The sequence below is a fragment of the Scophthalmus maximus genome, chromosome 9 (assembly GCF_022379125.1).
Source record: "Scophthalmus maximus strain ysfricsl-2021 chromosome 9, ASM2237912v1, whole genome shotgun sequence".
Taxonomy (NCBI): domain Eukaryota; kingdom Metazoa; phylum Chordata; class Actinopteri; order Pleuronectiformes; family Scophthalmidae; genus Scophthalmus; species Scophthalmus maximus.
Window position 1 is genome coordinate 10916885 of NC_061523.1, and position 19927 is coordinate 10936811.

General features: G+C 44.7%; 2 protein-coding genes and 1 long non-coding RNA gene across 3 annotated transcripts; 1 reads left to right on the forward strand and 2 right to left on the reverse strand.

Moving 5' to 3' along the window:
• Window positions 1-4412: 4412 nt before the first annotated feature.
• LOC124850537 (protein EARLY FLOWERING 5-like) lies at window positions 4413-7496 on the reverse strand. Its single transcript, XM_047334604.1, has 3 exons — window positions 7406-7496; window positions 7212-7313; window positions 4413-5399 (listed from the first exon to the last, which is right to left on the reverse strand). The coding sequence occupies exons 1-3, from the start codon at window positions 7494-7496 to the stop codon at window positions 4855-4857; spliced, it is 738 nt and encodes a 245-aa protein (XP_047190560.1). The 3' UTR covers window positions 4413-4854.
• A 145-nt stretch (window positions 7497-7641) lies between these two features.
• LOC118319901 lies at window positions 7642-12163 on the forward strand. The gene is made up of 3 exons (XR_004796157.2): window positions 7642-7700; window positions 8195-8251; window positions 11906-12163. It is a non-coding gene; the product is annotated as an uncharacterized LOC118319901 (long non-coding RNA).
• Window positions 12164-13493: 1330 nt separating this feature from the next.
• Window positions 13494-16999, reverse strand: kctd12b (potassium channel tetramerisation domain containing 12b). Its single transcript, XM_035650603.2, has one exon. It carries the CDS (start codon window positions 16202-16204, stop codon window positions 15353-15355), a length of 852 nt encoding a protein of 283 aa, XP_035506496.1. The 5' UTR covers window positions 16205-16999; the 3' UTR covers window positions 13494-15352.
• Window positions 17000-19927: the final 2928 nt, after the last annotated feature.

A 19927-nucleotide genomic window follows, 5' to 3' on the forward strand; every position in this document is an offset into this window, starting at 1 on the left:
TCATGTAAAAGGATTGACAAGCATGTAAACTGAAACTCTGGTATAGTGTGACTCTGTGAGCATGTGGCGGAGAGGCTTTTAAAACTTGCTTTGATTCTATGGGAAGGCACGATTTTAAATCAGTGAGGTACAGAACAGGAGTGCACTGTGTGCTGAGAGAAAAGGGGTCCAGAATTAGGAGATTAAAGTAGCTGCAGGATTAGGCTCCAGGTTTTAATGATGGAAATGGAAAAGCTGTGAACAGAGTCTGACACATTCTCTCTGGCCCTCCTCTCCTCTCCACTGCCTCTCTCCTGAGCATGTGTCTCCTGCTGATTGCCTGGACAGCCTGCGGGGAGAGACGGCTCTGCTCTCCATTAAATAACACATTTGTTTGAGGAACATTTATGTGCGAGCACATGTTTCGTGAGGCTGCACTGCCTTGACGGATGATATGTGGACTGGGCTGCACATTTTGCAAGCGTATTTTCACTGTTGTCACTGTTGTTGCCATTGCACTTGCACACTGTTCATATTTGGGACCGTACACACATACGCAGATGTTCAGTACATTTGCACTGACATGCATAAGGAAGACACTGTAAATAATAGGATTACGGTAATAGTTTGGTTAAAGCACTAACATGATTTACAGTAATCAGACTTCCACAGCATCCTGAGTTTATATAATCAGGTTAATGTCTGTAATGATGTATCCTTGCTTACTGGAAACACCTTATTAATGCCATGAAATAATGAATGGTCTGTGTTGATTTAGATTTTCATAAATTAACAGAGCAACTGAACATGGTTTATGTGGCTATCTCGTCATAAATAGAAAACTGTTTCGCTTTCAGCCAAACAATATCCCCACCACTCCCGTGCCATTTTTTTCTTTTCTTTTAATAAAAAAAGGTATGCATCATTGTATGACCTTTGAGGAGCACGTCCAAAATCTGACTGTGCACATCTGCCAGAACAAACTGAAACGTTGATATGAAATGTGGGTGTGTGAATCAGCGCAGCTCCTCTTGAACTTGAATAAAGTATTAAAAAAGCTGGACTGCCAGCTCTGCACTCTAATTTTCGGCATAACAATTAGGCTTCAGTTCCCTTATCTCCCATTAAGCCACAAGTTATTAGGACATACGTACTACTTGCACACAAAGTTCATCTTTGAGTGTGAAACCCTTTCTGACTGCTGAAGTGCTAAAATGTCCCATGACCCTCACTACAGCACTGCATTTTACAAGGATAAATTTCAGCTAAGCTTTAATTGTCAGGAGGGCCGACTGTACTTCAGATAACTCATGCCCCGAAGAAATGAGATGCTAATATATTGCTCACCATTCGAAATAAATCTGTAAGGTGTTCTTTCATGCAAATGTGTGGCAGCCAATGTGTCAGCAAAAAGGCAAAAAGGATACATTGAAAGGAAGATAGAAGACTGAGCTCACGATGCTTGTGGTAACTTTCCTCTGACACTTTGTTCTTGCCGAAGGCTGCGGTGGTCAGTGTAGGTGGCTATCTCAATAACAAAGGAATGAGTTCTTTCTGTTTTTTCAGAAAAACCTGTTTTCATCCTCTTACTCACATTATTCATTATGTTATATTGACTGGTGGATCTTTTTCTTTTCTGAATAGATGCAGTTCTAACACGTGACACTTTCAAAATTTGGATATAGAAAAAAGCAGTCAAGGTTTTGGCAAGAGAAGGGCTTCATCTAGTCCTCATCCTTTTTGCACCTGGTGCCAGAACTCCAGATTTAAAGAAAGAACCCATGGTAGCTCGACCTCTGTCCCCTGACAATCACCACAGGTACAATTCATATAGGTTTGATCTGAAATGCTCAAATGTTCTGTCAAAGAAAGTTTCTCTGTCAGTCCTGTTTCCACCAGACTGCTCTACCTCTTTATTTCAAAGGACGAGTATTCCCTTTGTTGAAGGGCAAAGCCTATCAACTACAGAGATCAAATTCTCATAGTGCATCGGTAATAAGCCAAAAGGCCAGCTTCAGAGGGTTGTAGGGAAGGAGAAGAAAAAAAACAAAGGGTAAAAGAGAATTGAGAAGTGAACCGATTCTTACGGAGAGGCCCAAATGCAAATCAAGTGCTCTGGTTTTGGATAGGGATGTCTGTTTTGTCTAACAGGACTCCAACACAGCAGACTGTGCAGCTTCTGCCGCAGTAAACAGGAATTTTAAATCAGGGAAGACTTGTTGTTTCAATGCTCTGCATGCGTCCCGACTCAATGATGACACTTCTCTGAGCCCGGGAGCCCGGCCAGCGCGCTGTCGCTGTCCGAGCCAACGCTGAAAGATGAGAAGACACGAGAGAAGGAGCTGATGAGGCAATACTCTCTAATGAGTTGGAAAGTGAAATCTTTTCTATGGATTTCTCGGCAATCAGCGGCCAGTTAGAGATTGCCTGAGTGTGGATGTCGGTGTGAAATGAAGTTTCAGCAAAGACAGACTGGATGGCATGAATTGTAGCTGTTGTGTCGCTTGTGAGAGGAATGGCTGGCTGTTTAGACCCTCTTCAGGACTGTGACAAACCCTAATCGGCTGTTAATCCTCTACTCGGAGCAAGAGGATGTCTTTATTGCTCCTTGGTGGTTACCCGTGCGCCTGATAAAACTTCTATTTGTCTGATGTTTAACAAGATAAACCCTGCCAGCCAACACTTCAGGATTAACTTCTTAGCCTCAATATTAAGAGAGCTGAGTTGCATCAGACCAGAGGCACCGATAGAAAACAGGGATAAATAAACACCAGGGGGACTCCTGACCAGGGGTGCTGTGGAACGTGTGGATGACCAAAGAGAAAGAACCTTGGTTCTGCTCTGGTCAAACGAGTCCGATAGAAATAACATAACACCTTCAAGGCTGCATTCGATGCATACAGCATTACGTAACAGTAGCAGTAGTACGAAGGCTTAATATGAAGCCCAAATTACACATGACTGTTTTAGTAGATGATGAGAAAAACAGTAATTTGATGGTCTAGGGGAAACGGGAAGCTGGTGAAGAGACTATCTTGAATTGTCACATGGTTTGAAAGTTCAGATTGAAGAAAGGTAATTAGGATAGAGTCACTATGACAGGGAACTTTTGAGAATAAGCCCGACTGCCTATAGTGTTTTCAGGGCGGCACACCCAAAGCCCCACTGTGATAATTGTGTAATGTGTAGCCGTTATGTCATTGCTTTCTCACTACCAAATGCTGTAAGGGATAACAGTTAGAAATTAAGCATTTACTTATTTACTTAATCTTACTATTACGATCTTTCACTAAGTAGAAATAAGACTCAAGTTGTATTCAAAGTTGTCTTACATGTTTAGTCTAGAGCTGACCTTCATGGCTAATGTCATGCTAGTTGTTGATGGTCAACATCTAAAATGGTAGACTGGCTCCACCTTGTCTCATTTTCTATTTCTACACTTGCTGGATTAAGAATGTTTGGTTGTGGAGGATTTCGTTGTTTGGGGTAGCCTATAGGCTACTTAAAAAAAGCACTGGGAAGGGGTTACATTTCCGGTTCTGATGGGGAATACGATGTCGACCCATTTGGAAGTTGAACAAATGGGATTTTAATAATTAAACATGATTAAAAATGTACCTTTATTTCTTGAAGAATTAGTTCTTGAATCCGTTTTCTTGCCAATTACATGAGAAGATTGATGCCCCCCCTTTGTTGGCCTTGAAGACGGGAAGCTGGGAGGCTCTCTCTGGAAAAAAATGTATGAATAAATATATATTTATATATATATCATACAGGCCCCAATAAAACTCGCTAATTAACAAGTTGTATCCCAGGTTTTTAAAACTTTCAACTGACCCTATCCCAGTCTTTATGCTAAACTAGGCTAACCGGGCTGTAAGCTAAGCGAACTAGCTCCTGGCTCAACCTCCAGAGATAAGGGTGGAGGCAAACTTCACCTCTTACTCCAGGCAACAACATGAGTAAGTGTAGTTCATGTTAAACTATTGCTTTTTCGTGCGTGGACACTGGGATGCTGAAAACGATTTCACTGGGTGTCTAAAAAGATAAATGGGAAATAACTTATCTCATATATACCACAACCAGGAGTACAGCAAGGCACACACACACACACACACATACACACGAACAACTGGTAATTCATTAGTAAAGCTGGATGAACATTTTATGCATAGCAGGCAGAGGAACAAATGGCACTGTGCATCGGTTCATGTAGTCATTATTATCATTATTATTCCACATTCTGGCTTCCTGTAATTACCCACTTCACTCCCTGGTACTCCAGATTCTCGTTCTGAGTCCTTTCCATTGCTGACTCGGAGATACCGTAATCACAAAATGAACCACACTTGCAGAGAGAAGAAAGAAATGTTTTGAAGTCGTACAGTTAATATTGATGAGGTGAAGTAGTTTACACGATTAGCACCAGATACTGTATTTCACTTTTTGTCTTTTTATTATGCATCAGCAAGGTCAAAAGCCTAAAATTTCACACTTAGCTCACATTTTCCAGTTGTTTGATCAGTGGACACGTTACAGAGAGCAGGGCAGAAATGTCTAATTTATGACATTACATATATTATCCTTCGACTGAGTGGAAATAAAATGATTGGAAACATTTTTGTGTCACAAAAGAAATCTCACTGACAGTTTCTAAAGGGGAGTTGTTTTCTGTGATGGGAAAAAGACAATTCTCAGTGGTTCAATCTTGTATGTGTGTGATTGCTGGACTAGCTCAGCCTAAACACTACAGTTTTGTTCTGTTGACATGCAGAAGCTACCACATTAGAGGTGTAAACTTGCTGTGGATATAAAGCTGGAGTCCACTGCTCAAAAGTTTCAAGTTTGTACACTGGGTTGACACAGCAAAGCGCTCTATGCATTATACTTCTTGAGCAAGTCACTTTGCCAGTGCCTCTTGCGATCCGGAAACATTCTGGGCAAGCGGATCTTTTTGAAGTCCTCAATGCATTTCTTCAGATCCTCCTCCAGCAGCTTCTTCTCCTCTTCATCCTCATCCACCCCGAGCGGGGGGCCGCCATTCTCCCGTACGGTGGGCCGTGGCAGTGTCTTTAGGTCAAGGGTGGTCGGACGCTGGGGGCTCTCAGCGGGAGGCGGCGTTGAGGGATGAGGGGGGCTGGAGGTAGACGATGGTTTGGATGGTGGCCGAGGCGGAGGCAGGAGTGGAGGTGACAGAGGTGGGAGGTCAGGGCTGTCAGGGGGAGGCGGCAGAGGAGGAGGAGAGTCCAGGGCCAGTTGGTTTCGTATGTCCAGCGCTGAGATGCTGCTGGTTTCTGGAAGGCTCTGGGCTCGACCAGGCTCCACTGTGACAGATGCAGTAGGAGCAGGTGTTGAGGTCTCCACTTCAGCGAGAGCTGGGTGGTCAGAGGTCGTCACCCTGGAATTTACTGATGAGCCACCTACAAGAAAAAGAAAGAATAGTCACTTACATGTGAGCACAATTTGAAAATGTCAAGTCTTTCGACTCAACTTCAAGTACTCGAGCATTCTCGCAAAGAGTTTGATGAGAAGATCGATGCACACGCATTTCAAAACATGAACTTGGAATCAACCCTCCGATTTAGTAAACAGGGGATTAATGATAAACTAATTCTATGACAATTCATAAGTGAGAGGAATATTCATACTCGGGTGCCTGGTGTGTTTTGAGTTAAGGTCTCAGGTAACAGGGGAACTCCACACAAATGTATCAAAGTGTGACAGTAGCATGTGGCTGGCATAGAAGCAAGCACCTCGGCTTTGAGCTTCACAGTCTTTGTCTCCAGGAGCATAAAAGTAAAGACATGCCGGCACGACAGCTCGTCAGAGCATTATGGAAACAGAAATTAGCAGAGAAAGGAGCTCCGCAGGAGAGGAAAGGAAGTGAGCGATAAGAAGAGTGGAAAGCAGTTTCACACAATTGCACAATTCGCCTGTACTTTTCTTTGCATGTGTATAATCCAGGAAAGGAAAAACCGTGACTGAATGGAAAGCGTGAAACCTCCTGACAGAAGCCATTTTTCACGGTATGTTGGTTTTTCTTCTCATCCCTGTGTGAGGACTGAGGGGGGTGCTGCTGTGCAACTTCTCAGAATAGGTGGAGTGGCACATGCTCATGCTGTACCTCTTGGTATTTAAAGCCCATCAATCATTTTGAACTGGCCCCTCCCTCTCTCCACAAACAGATTTTTTTTCCCCCCCAGAAACAAGTAAGGTAAGGACAGAACACGCCACACTTTTTTTGTATTGTGGCGTGGACTGGCAAATAACAGCCAATCCAAAAATCTTACTGTGGTTTTAATAATGTAATGCATTCTCAGACTCTCCTCTCATGTGATCCATTCTGGAGAATCTCTATTTGCTCAGTTCCTCCTCCTTCTGTAAACAATAAAATGAAGGCCTTGACAGGAAATGGTGCAAAGCTGCAGTGGCTGCAACTGCCCAGAAGAGAGGATGTCAGATTGTTCTTGTTGTTGTGGTACTTTAGCGTGGACCCTGGCAGAGAGCAATCAGAACATGCTCCATTGATGGAAATAAATACTTGATACATAAACATTTTTTTCAGTTCATCCACATGAGTTTGGACTTGGCTACAGAACGTAATCAGTGTAATGGTAATGACAGCCCTGCATGCCTGCTGATCTTGCACTGCATCATCCAACGGAATCACAGTCATACAATATCCAATCACACGCATTCTGATAGTGAAGCAGCCACATACAGTGCACGCTGCTACAGTAAATGAAAATACAAGGGAACAGGAAATCTTTCGCACCACCTCTCATACATACTCGTGCAGAGATGTGCAGGTACAATAAGCCAGAGACACACAACCCAAACACACGCGTACGTATACTGACATACGAAGATCCACAAGGGCCTGCACACTTTCCTTCAACAGGGCTCATCGTCACGCCAACCCATCTTATATAACAGGAAAAGCTGCTTGTGTCAAATGGAAGTGGCACAGAATATTCTCCCACTGCCTTGGCTTTCTGAATACCTGACTACGAGTGTGTGTGTGTGTGTGTGTCTGTGTGTGTGTCTCTGTGTGTGTAAGAGAGACATAAATGTCACAACCCATGTATGACAGAAGTGTCATCTTGTGTGTTTGTGCATGCATGTGTACATGTTTATACTGTGATGTAGGGGAAGGCGGGTTGGCAGAAGCATGCTTTCTTGTGTGTTTATACCTTCACTGTGTTGCATTCACTGTCTCTCATAGTCAATACATGTGTTTGAAGGCCTGGTGGACGTGGGAGTATGGGGGCTTAGCAGTGTCAGAGGAATAATCCACTGGGGGATGGGCTCCATGATTTCCTCCACCACTAAGCCTTATGGAGGGGAACAGCGAAAGAGGGCACTCAACCCTTTTCTCTGGGCCACTTCTCCAGGGATATATGCAAAAGCCAAAGCACTTTCTCACACATGGAGTCCTCTCTCTCTCCCTCTCTCCCTCTCTCCCTCTCGCCCAGGCTCTCCCATCTGTTCAGTGTGACACATCTCTCCGTTGCCATCATTACTGCTATTAGCAACTTTAATGTGTCACTGTTGCCAGGGTTTAGCACCTCTCTGTCACAAACTGTCTCCTCCATGCTTTGTAATGTTACTTATACCTACAGGTTTTGTATTTCACTCGAGTCTCAGCCACACTGTGTTTTCTCACACACAGACAACATGAAGCCAAGATGTTTCTGAAACAGAAACTCCAGCGAAATTAGGTTAGTATTACGATTCCTAACCCAATGTAAACATTAAGGGGTGAACATTTTATTGAATTTTTAATTCATGCAAAGTGTCTTTGAGTGCCCCAAAAGAGTTCTATAAATAAAATGTATTATCATTATTATTAGGAGTAAAGTTAACAGAAGTTAAAATCCATTTTTGCTGAGAAAGGAATATACACTGCATAGTCTTGGTCTCTGCTTGTATTTAAAGTAACTTAAGTTTAATTAATGTTTGCGCTGTACTTTCTATATACAGTATATACAAATTCTATATCTTAAAAAGCAGTCCAGTCATCTTTAAAAAAAAGCTTCAGTATCATTATAGTTTACACTTCCACACAAACTGTTTAAGGAACACAGTATAATTTGACTTGAATGTGATTAAGGCGGTTGAAGAATGAATATATCATCTGCTTTTGAATTTCTAACAATATGACGGGTCAATCAGCCAGTGGGTCCTTATTGAAATTCACCGTGTCCGCCGGCAGGTGTTGTGACCTGAGGATGAGGAGACTGGCAAACGAGAGGGCAGCATCATCTCCATGGTAACGCCACAATGATGTGCAGAGAGCCAGAGCGACACAAATGCATAGTAATGTCTCTCAGACCAAGAGGAAGCCTTTCATCCCCAGTGTGAAGTTGTGCATATGGCTTCAGCTCACGCTACATAGGTTTGGCAATCACAGCATGTTTTATATCTAATTACACAGGATTCAGCTCAGATATCCAACATCTGCTTGGTGAAATGATCTGCATGCTGCCTAATGACAGAGTGGGCCTCGCCACCTACTGTCTCCTCATTCATTGTCTTTCCTCTCTGATTGCTGCCAGGGCAAATACACGTGGGGGTGTAATCAGACAGGGTGACACTATATTTCCTCTGACTAACTTAACATGCAGGGGCATTAGCGCAGTCGCTCATATCAAAGTCAGTGGAGTGTACTCACAAGTCTTTGGGGCAATTACAAATCTGTCAGTCGACATAATGTCGGAGGAAACAGCTGGGGAGCTGCTTCCAAGTAAGAAAAGCAAAGGAGGGGGTAAATGGGTTAGAAGAAAGACGAGAGGGTTTGAATTAAAGCTGTGAGCGGTCGTCAATACTCGACCCACAGATAACGTTTTTCAGAGCAGTCAGTTATTATTTATTTTTGCAGGCTCGCTCAAATCTTCATCCGCTCCAAGTGTCCTCCTGATTCACCTACTCCACGTGCCTCCGCTTTATCTTCCCCCTGAGTTAAACACCTTGAGCTGCTGCCTGGCTCCCACAGCCCGTAACCAGACTGCCTAACCCATCCTGGCACCTCTCAGCTGCAGCAGAGCCCCGCCCCCCACCCCGCCACCTGCTTCTCCTGTCCTGCCCGGGACAAGCCTGACTGTTCAGATTACTGATAATTAGTCCGGCAAGATAAGAGCTCAAGTCTCCAGATGGCCGAGGTGAATCCCGTTGTAACAACAGCACTGACGCTCACATTTACAACTCACCGCTTAAAGCAAGTTACCAAATGGCTTTTCAATGTTGAGTCATAGTGGACATGTTCCTCAATCCAGTTCTCACTACTGACTTTATATTGAAATGCATATAGTGGATACACTCATGCTGCTTTTTGTTTTCATTCCAAAATGATTCAAGTTCTTTCAGTCCATCAGTGATTGATTGCAAGTAAAACTCATCAGATAGAAGTACGTTTACATCTTGAGATATTTGTTTGCAAAGGAACATTAGAAACTAAATGCTCACTAGCTAATGATTTTGAGAATATCATCTATCAGTAACATCTGGTTAAATAAAGGATAAATAAAAAACATATATACATAAAACCTATGGCATTCTCATCTACCAATAAAATGAGACTGACCAAATTTTAATTCTTTCTAATCCTTCTAACAAAAAAATACATTTGTGATAACTTTGTGACTTCTTAATGAAGACATTTCATATTGTCTCACTGTATCATGGGACTGTATTGTCTGGTGAAGAGATATGAATACAATCTATAATTCATCACACTCTGTATGAGCAGGACTTCTATACGAATCAGGAGCAAAGCAAAATGTCATATGTAACATTCTGCTTCAGACTGAGCTCTTTGGCTTTTGAGGAGAAACGTTAACTAGCTGTCACTTCTTGTCAGTATTGCCACAACTTCCAACTCAGTTTGCCCAATCTGCCGCACGGCACGGACATTTCTCTCTCCCCTTCTTTCCTTTCAAAGTGCTGCCGCCTCCTTCCTCTTGCTCCTCCTCATATATATTTACAATCTCCGCGATGCTGCTGTGTATATGAGCAACTTTACCACCCGAGTTATCCTCCTTTTGTTGCTGTCCATTTTAATCCTCACTCTCTAACTAATTTCACTCTCCCTCGCTCCCATCCGACTTTTACGCTGTGTTTCCGCTCATCCTTTCGGTTGTCAGTTATTCTCTCTGTGTCTTGGGGCTGTAAAGAGAAAATAAAAGATTGTGAAGTAAAGGAGAGTGATAAAGGGATAACGCGGAGCGAGATGGATGAGGAAATACATCAATAGTGACCTTATCTACTCTAACTTTTTCGGCTGCTGCATCTCGTCCCATGTTAAACTCCCCTCTGTCTTTCCTCTCGGGTACGACTGCCCATTGACCTAACATGACAAAATCCCCCAGGAGTTTTGGGCTCAATATGTTTTGAGACAGCTGCTCTCTGTAGGAGACGTGTGTGAAGAGGAGGAGGAGGAGGAGGAGGAGAGGAGCAAGTCATGTGTACCAATGCTGGAGGATACAGCAGTGCAATGAAGTTACACATCTGGCTCAATGCCCGGGTCACTATAAATAACCCAACGCACAATAAGATAAAGACGCCCTGAGCGAGTGCTACTGTACTCCGTGCATGTGGGCTTACATGGCAGCGTGGGTGAACCATGTTGTTATCGAGGACAAGCATAAACACAGTGGGGCCCGGGCTCACGCACGCACACACATGAAAATGAACCAAAGCTTGCAAAGATTTCTCTTTCACGCACGTCATCTGTTGATGGAGAAAGCAATGGTAGGCCTGAGGCTGCTGCACGCTCTCCTCCTACTGGCTGACGCTGCTCCCAGGCTATTGGCAGCAATGAGGCTTTTCTATATTAGCACGGACTTCTCCAGTCTATTGCTGTCAAGAGAGGATGAGGGAGGCAAATGGCTTGTTTGCCTGCTAATGCATTTTTAACCGATCACAATGAGGAGCGAAGAGAAGGAAGCCAGTTAGATCTGAAGCCTCACAGCTCCGAGTCATGAGCCTCGCACAGGAGGGGCTGTCGCGCAACTTCTCCCAACAACTTCCCTGCCCCCGTGCCCGTGATGTCTGTGTTTGTGTCGGTGCGCATTCAGCGATGCCAACTGCCTGCTCATCATAATTGTCAGACAGGGAGGGCACCCCCCCCCCCCCCCCCCCCCACACACACACACACACACAACGTGGCCCCCATACCAGCCCAGTGCTGACCCACCCAACACAGAGGCCCGAACACTCATCCCACCTGTTCTCCAAACATCCACACAAGCAGAAAAACACACTGGCATTCACATCCAACATTTGACAAGGCACAGATGGCTGCAGCTGATTGTGGAGGATAAACATTAACTATGGCATGAAGACAAAATCTGATGGTACACTCAGTCGCACGTTTTGATAAAATGAGTCATTGTTGCACCGTGTCTGGTCACAATGCATGTTTCACAAAGGCAGCCTGGGAAAACCTGGGCTTGCTGTCGAGTATTTAAAGGCACAGCTCCTGATTCACATGCACAAGACAGAAAATACAGTTTCTTACAGTTTCCCTTTTTTTTTCGTTGACGCAATCCTACTATGAATCAAAATCAATCGAAACCATGCTGAGTGATCCTGTGGATCGAATTGTTGTCTGGTGTAACTGAACCAGCATGTGACGGAGCCGACAGGCCACTAACAAAGACATCACATTGCAGTAAGACCCAGTGCAGCGTTTGTTCAGATGATCCAGAACCTCTTCTTGAAACAGAGGCCCTTCATGCTGAAGTTACTCAGGAGGAGAGATAAGATGAGAACTCAGAATTCCTCCCCGCTTAAATACTCCCGCAGTCTCATCTCGCCTCTACCAGGTTATCTGTCTCTCCTTGCCCCATTTTCCGATCCCCTTTTCCTTTGACGTACATCTGTTCCTGTGCTCCCTTGCTCTCACCCTTCCTTTTTTTCCAAACAGGGAAGTGATGACCCAGGGGATCATTCTAAGAGGGGAAAGCAGACCGAGCCAAGGCACGTTGCCACGAAGAGTGACAATAGCGCCACAGGAACACGACATGGGTCGAATCACTGCCTCAAGGTAGTGTTCAAAGAGAGGACAGGCTTGTTCTCTCAGAGTACGTTTCTTTTTGCCTTCAGTGGCAAGAGTTCAATAATGAATTGATAAAGTGTACTGAGAAATTGGACTAACTTCAAATATTCTGGTAGGAATAAAACAAAAAAGACAAATGAATTGATACTGTAATGTGTTGTGAGTAGGTCTGTCAAATGCAATCTGCTGTTTGGATTTTTCCAGAAGACAGAGAAGCAAAATTTCATGGTAAAATATCTTTATTGTGACACTGGTTAAAACAGGCATATCACTATGGTGACACAACAGGAGCCGGCTGCTTATATGGCACAGGAGCAGACATGCTACACACACACACACACACACACACACACACACACACACACACACACAAAAGAATAAAGCAGCATGTCATCCCAGCCTATGGCCTGTGGACCCCGCTCCTGTGTCAACACTTCTCACACGTCTACTGTTGAATGTCGCGTCTCAAGGCAACTCGGGGAGGTAAAGACGGAGAGCGGTTTCGGACACTGGATGCCCGAAATTTCACACACGAGGCGTTTCTCTCCACGCCTGTGCTAATGACTGACCTTGGCACGGCCCGCGTCGCAGTAGTGCACCGGGGGACAGTGACAGAGGAATGCTGCCCATGACTGGGTTTGTTAGGGCCGGAGAGATACCGCAGGCACCGTATTGTCCCAATCTCTGGAGATTCGCCACGCGTTCATGACCACAAAACAAAAAAAATCATCTGCTTCCAGGAATGGCGCCACATGAATTTTTCAGCAATTTCCGTGGATCTCATCAGCTTTTATCTAGGCCAGAGTGAGATCGGGTTTAGAGGTCTTGTACTGAGGTTATTAGCATGTGATAATCTCCAGTTAACAAAGCTTCTACAAGTCAGAATTTATTAAAAAACAACAACATGTGACTGCTTCAACTACATAACCACCATAACCATAATCTTCTTTTTTTTCAAGTGTGAAAACACTCTTCTGTTTGTTCTGTCAAGAATCATTTCTAATCTTTTAAAATTGCTCTGTCAAGGCCTAACAGTGGCAGAAATTGACCGCCCTGCATTTAATGTCCAGTCTGCTTCGTGATTTTTACTGTGCAAAGTAATTAGGTGAATTAATGGCAACAAAATAAGGGTTTTATATTCTGGTCAACTGCTCGACAAGTCCAGGCTGAGGAAGGGAAAAAAAAGAGAGAACAAAAATGTGGAAAAGCAGATGGGAGGAATAGGGAGATAGTGCCCGAGGGTAGAGTGTTGAACATTTAATATGAAGTAGAGTTCAAGTCCAAGGACATTTATTTTAATGAGAAATGGTAAAACTGAATTTTGGTGGTTGAGTTGTATTGTCACTGAAAATTTAAATTTAAAAATCCAATAATGCATAACTTTCCTCACAGTATATACGAAGCACCATTCAAGACTGTGGAAACATGTTGTTATGAATGGAAAATGCAACCCAAATAGGAAGAGAAACATCTTTTATTTGACAAAAATCAATTTGCTTTTTTTTTTTTTACCGAACACTTTGAATTTCTGCGTTATTTACGCTCGCAGTGACACACTGCTTGCAGGTCTAACATATTGACTCGGATGTCAACAGCACGTCATCACACTGAAACACAACATTGCGGTTTCTAGACATTTCAGAATACATTTATTGTCACTGTCAGACGTTCTGCCAAATCTACAAACTGACACCTTACCGCTCAAGTGAAATCCTGCACTATATTGCCTTGCTGGCGCTTTTTCTCAACTTCATATTGCACCTCTTTATCTTTTAAATCTTATTACAGCTTCTGCATTTTCCTGTCATCAGCAGGAACTTTTTTTGGATGTAAGTTCCTTCAGTTTGTATTTTAGTCTGAGGTATATGATGTGCAGACCGGTCCTGAGGGTGTAACTGGAAAAAAACCTCTCCACTTGCTCCTTTGAATGGAAAGTTACACCTGCTCATTATCAGCTGCCCTCACTATGCCCTTGCTACAGTTGAGAGAAAACATTGGGCTTTGGCTGGCTACAGCGTAATCCTATTCTCATGGGTATTCACTTACATTAGGTGAGAGTCATCATCAAATAAGCAATAGCTTCAACTAATACTGAACTGAGCATTGAGAATAACATCATTGTTTACAGAACACTCAAGACATGGTCCGCTTGAAATGACTATACCACATTTTTGTCTTTTTATGGAAACAACTTGAAGTCGTGGTGCGAAGCTCGTCGTGTAATTTGAGCAAAGAAAATGTCAAAGAAGCACAATAAGCAAAAACTTAGAGCGGTGGGCTTTGCACGTGATACACCACCTCCCATCTCCTCTGCCCTCCCAGCGTGGGTGATTAAAATACTGAAAGCTCCATTTGTACAATCAATACACACACTTCATTAGGAAACCACTTTCCTTTCTTGTCTATGAAACTTATTTTCTTAAATCAAAGCCTGTTGCTTGTTCCTTTGCCAAAAGGCCAGTGTCTTTTTGAAAAGTAAATCCCCCCCCCCCCCCCCCCCCCCCCCCCCTCTGTCCATGTTGCTGTGTTATATCATTCCTCATTCATTCATAACAACTGGGCAGAAGAAAAAAAACTACTGTATGGCACATTCCCTATCCACATGGTACTGGACACATTTAATAAAAACTGAAGGAGATTAGATTTTGTGTTACACTTCTTTCTTGTGCTGGGGGCTGCTCACGTCCCTCAAGGCTGATAAGAAGTCCAATTATTTGGTAATTTAGTTCAGGGGAGCAGGAAAGAGTCCAATCTGCTCGAGTACGCAGGCAAAGTATCGCACTGTACATCATGGCCACTCTTTGAAGCCCTTTCCCCTATGCCCCTATGACTGTGTCAATAGTCATACAGACACACCGGGGTGCTTATTTAACAAAATTAGCTCTTGGATAGAGTATTGTGCTTCACCGAGGCAGATGCAATATATAGAGTACAACCGGAGAATAGTACATATAAGGGATCAGTCTCTGCAGGAGCAGGCTGGGGTTGAGGACTGGGGGAGTTTTACTAGATGGGACGACGCTTAAGCGAAGGCAAAAACTGGACCTGAGGATGAGGAGGGTTGGATTTGGGGTTGAGGGTGAGGGCTGCAGTTTGGACCTGCAGAGAGGGTATGAGGAGTCAGAGCAGCTGCTGCGTACTGTTCATAGGATATAAAGCTGGATGCTGCAGAGAGGGATGGAAGGGCACAACATCTATGGTACATCTACTGGAGCGGGAGCCATCAGAGAGAGAGAGACATGGTGGCTGGAGGCCGGAGGGAAGGGGGCACTTGAAGACAGGGTGGAGGACCAGGGGAACAAAGCCGATATAGTCTCACTCACGGTAGAACACATATTCAGTGTAGCTGGTCCAGATCTTGTCGTCCGTCTGCTCATGGGCAAAGGCGCAGGTTCCTGTGGAGTTACAGGCCACCATGTGGAAGCCTGCGTCAGCCAGCTTGTCAAAAGCCTGCTCCAGAAAGGTGAACTTGAGATAGTAGCGGGATGTGTAGCGCTCAGGGGGGCGGTCGGGGTCACGGCTGTCGTTAAGCGTCTCCCCAAATACCTCTTTGGCCAGGGAGGTCTTCCCACACACCATGATTCGTGCCACCCGGCGGAATTTGGCATCGGTGTGGCTGTCGCGGCCCAGGGTGTACGAGCCCCGGTAGCCAATGGTGATGAACCCGGACCGTTTGCCATCCATGGCACCGGGCACCAGGCTGGCACAGGCAGCAGCCGCAGCACCCAGGGAGCCGAGGTTACGGGCCGTGTCAATCCCAGGCGAGGAGTCCTCTGGGTCGCTCTGACATCCCTCGTCGCCCAGCGAGTTCTGCTTGCTGATTTTGGGCGCAAGTAGCTTGACGAGCTCCGGCAGATTGAAGAACTCAGCCTCCCTCTGCAGACGCCCTCGCTCGGGGAAGTGGTCAGGAAGAACCAGCTGCTGGTCCCGCATGTAGTCCAAGATGTAACGGAACAGGAAACCATCACGGTCCACAAAGAAGCGCCCCTTGGTGTCCCGGGCCAGACCTTTGGCTGACTTTCGACTGAACATCTCCCATAGCAGAGACTCTGGTACACTCGTGAGGGTAGAGTAGCGGGTGATGTACACCTGTCCGCCCACATTGAGCTCTACAATCTCTGGGAAGGGTACTTCCTCCACGGAAATGCTACTATCTGGTAAAGCCATTGCTCACTCACTGCCACACAGGTGCGCTTGGATGCAGCTGTACAAACTCACTTGTTTGCAGTCAAAGTTAAAAAGTAAAATGAAAAAGTTTTTTGAAAAAATACCTTCACACAGTTGTTGCCGAGGCCTGTTGTCTGTCGAGGATCGCAGGACCAGCCGAGGCGGCTCGCCTGAGGCGACTGTGATCGGCTAAACTGCGACGCACAATTGGTCTGCGCGCAATAAGAGCTGTCGGCCACACTCGCTCCAGAGCCGGGACAAACACACCGGTCACACAATCACAGCCTCTACTCTCACTACAGCTTTTCCTCGTAGTCACTAAAACACAGCGCGGAATATTTCAAGCGGCGACGGATGGAGCCGTTTCGTCCGCGTCCTTTACGCGCAGATAGATGTGGTTTCCCGAGGATGGATTTCTGCTTTTCGCACCGGTTCTCTGATCAGGCAATGCGCGGTTTACACAACTGTCCATAACGACTTGTCTTGCTCTGCTGCCAGTCGCTTGTCCTTGCTCAAACAGGATCAGGTGGCCCAACTTCAATTAAGCAATCCATAGTTGGTGCGGTCTGCGGGCGTCCCGCTGGTGAAGAGCCACGTGACGGAGAGGATCTTCCAGATGTGGCGAGAGGCGAGGGAGGTGGATAAAAACATCTCCGCCTTTTCCATCACTCGACGTTTGAATATATCTATCTATCTATATATAGATAGATATATATATGTGTATGTGAGGAGGCTGGTCAGCAGCTCGCCCCCTCGGCTCCTCTCTCGCGTCAGACTGTAACTCTGCTGCAACGTAACGGAGGGATAAAGCATTATTCATCCCGCGTGGCCACGCCCACCCGCCGTGACGCGCCTCTGCTGTGATCCAGGTCAAAATACCCTGCCCCCGGGGAGCTGCGTAAACAACCAGCTCGTTTTTGTCACAAGCATCTTAACCAAGTTAGGGCAATTTTCCTCAGTTTGATTTGAATGTTAATTGCCCCCAAAATTGCCTAAACAGACGAGGCAACTTAAAGAAGCATTATCCATTCGAGTCTAACATTTAGGCTTTTTCTTTTAATAAAATCATATACTAGATAAATAGACCCACCGTAATTATTAATAATACAGAAACCAAACGTGGCACCATCAGGCATTCAGTCATTATTTATCATCATGCTGACTTGAGAAAATAAACAGTGCGATAACAACAAACTCTACTGTCCAATTCTTATTTGCTGGAGCTTCATTAAAACCCAGCCAGTGATTTGGAAATGGCCGTGCATTTGATTTTATTGCTTTTTTTTATTTTTGGGAGCCCTCACTGTGGATCAGTGTCCTGTGGAAGGATGGGAGAACAGTGACATCTAGTGAATAAGCAAGAGGAAAGGTTTTTCTCTTACTGATACACACAGTTAAATATCAGTATTGTGCATTAATAAGCGTCTCCTCTAAGAAATGTTTCTCTATGAGCCAACGTCAGAGTTCAGTTTGTGACATCAAAACCCAGCTTTCGACTACACCCAATGGTCTTCATGATGTGGACCAGTTGTCATGGAGATTGTTTTGTTGATAGAAGAACAACATCTTTTAGGGCCCTGCACACATTGAGCGTGAAAGTATATTTCTGACTGTCAAAATAATGTCTGACAAAACATTGTCAACTCAGGTTCCACTCACTATCTTTTGAAAACTTTTTTCAGATTTTTTTCAGACACACGAAGGAACATATGTGAGTGACCAATAGTCAGTAGACTGTCTGCTAATTGTGCTCTTTTGTCTCTTTTTCTTCTTCCTCAAAACATGTTAACTCCACCACTCATTCTTTTCTCTGCCTAATCAGCAGAGCAGTTTTGCCCGTCTCCAAGCAGTCTGTCGCTGATTTCCCCTCGGCCCCTCCAGATGGCTTGGTGCATCACAAAGCCTCTTCGCAGGAAATATGGTTTGGGCAACTTTGGTTATGTGGGCCATGGATCTAGAGGTAATGTGGCGGAGCTGTCTGCCAATGAGAGGAGTTGTGGACACAGTCCCAGCTCTGTTTTCTGTCCCTCTGTCTGAAATATGCTGCCTAACACCAGAACATGGTGCAGTTCAAAACCTAATATCCCAAATAATGTGCTCTGACGCAGAACCGTATAAATATTTGGGTGTGCTGCCAATTTTTGTTAAAAATGATTAAATTACTAAACATGTTTATGCATGAATTCCCCCCCCCCCCCCCCCCCCCCGCACACACACACACCCACAAACACATTCACACCCACACACAGACAGGCACACACACACACACACACACACACACACACACACACACACACACACACACACACACACACACACACACTTTCCCACTCACTGGCTCTGAAATCCCTGCACATCAGCAAGATTTTAGCTGGGCAGTTTCCTCACTCTAATCACATCCACACCAGAGACCATGGTTCCTCAGAAATGTGTGCAAAATGACTGCATCTAATGAAGTAGTTTGACCTTCTGCAATGGCCGGATTATCTGCGTATATCTGTCAATTCACATCACAGTGATGGCATTTGGAGGCTGTTAGATGTGTGTGTGTGTGTGTGTGTGTGTGTGTGTGCGTGAGTGAGAGAGAAAAAGAGAGAGCATGTGATGCTCCTCTGATTACAGACAGAGGCTTGCGACCCATGGGAGAGATCGTGGTCCAGCATAACTCAGATAGGAAGTGGGGAAATGTACTTACAGATAATACTGCTGCTAAATCTCTTTGCGTCAAGGGCAAAACAACAAGGGCCGCTACTCACACTGAAGTACTTGTGTAATACAGGGAGAAAAAGAAAAGAGGGGGTTACTTAGTGAGGATTTCATGGATATGCCCCCATATTGATCTCTGCGTCCTCAGCGGGTTTGTGCTGACGGCTGCAACATTAAGTGATTTATGAGATATTCTGTGGGATCAACAAAAAAATTAGCAGGCAGCTGTTACGTCTGTTTTTTCGGGTGCCCGCATGAACACATCGGCCCGGCCTCACTTCCCTCAGTTGTCTGTAAAAGATCTCGGTGAGACGTCACAGTGACATACGGGAGTCAGCTCTCCAGTGATCGTCAAGAAAAGAGGGAGATGTGGGTTTTAGATTTAAGTGAGACAGATTTGACAAGTGGCAACTCGTAACAGTTGGACAACACATTAATCAAATTAAAGTGGACATTTAACTGGAAAGACCACCTTACTTTCACAACTAGATTACTGCTGCAAACTTTTTGATCAAACTCTACTGACTCGACTTTCTTCCTGAGGCGGTCAGGGCTGTTGCCCCCCTTTCTCTAACACAGGCCGCTCCCATACCAATCACATCCTCCCTATAAAATATGCATCGTGTATGCGGCTTTAATAAATGCTGTTCCTCATTCATCACTATCTCTCACATTGATCTTTCCATTCTCACCTACGGGCCCAGAATTTGGAGCTACACCCCTGCACCTACGGCCAGTTCTTAGGTTTGGGGTCTGACTGGGAAGTAAGTGTAATTGATGGCTGATTGTGAAACACCTCACGAATCGGGGTTATCAATTTAAACTTGGTGAAAGCCTCGGTTTGTGTCAACATTTACTCGCACTAACAACAACATGTGACTGGGATCTTAAAATTGTCTAGTTAAACAAATGTGTGGCTGACAATCAGTATGAATACTCATGAGGTTTTTCAAATAGTTGCGTCAACGTCTGATTCGCTGTACAAGAGGCTCCTTTCATGGACATAATCAAATCAGA

Bases quoted from the DNA above. Each gene is read 5' to 3' on its own strand.
- LOC124850537 (XM_047334604.1), bottom strand. From the start codon at position 7,496: ATGGCAACGGAGAGATGTGTCACACTGAACAGATGGGAGAGCCTGGGC. The intron at 7,314-7,405 runs GTGAGAAAGTGC...CCCCTCCATAAG, and splicing joins AGAGAGAGAGGACTCCATGT to GCTTAGTGGTGGAGGAAATC. The intron at 5,400-7,211 runs GTATTGACTATG...TTTTTCTTGTAG, and splicing joins CACCAGGCCTTCAAACACAT to GTGGCTCATCAGTAAATTCC.
- kctd12b (XM_035650603.2), bottom strand. From the start codon at position 16,204: ATGGCTTTACCAGATAGTAGCATTTCCGTGGAGGAAGTACCCTTCCCA.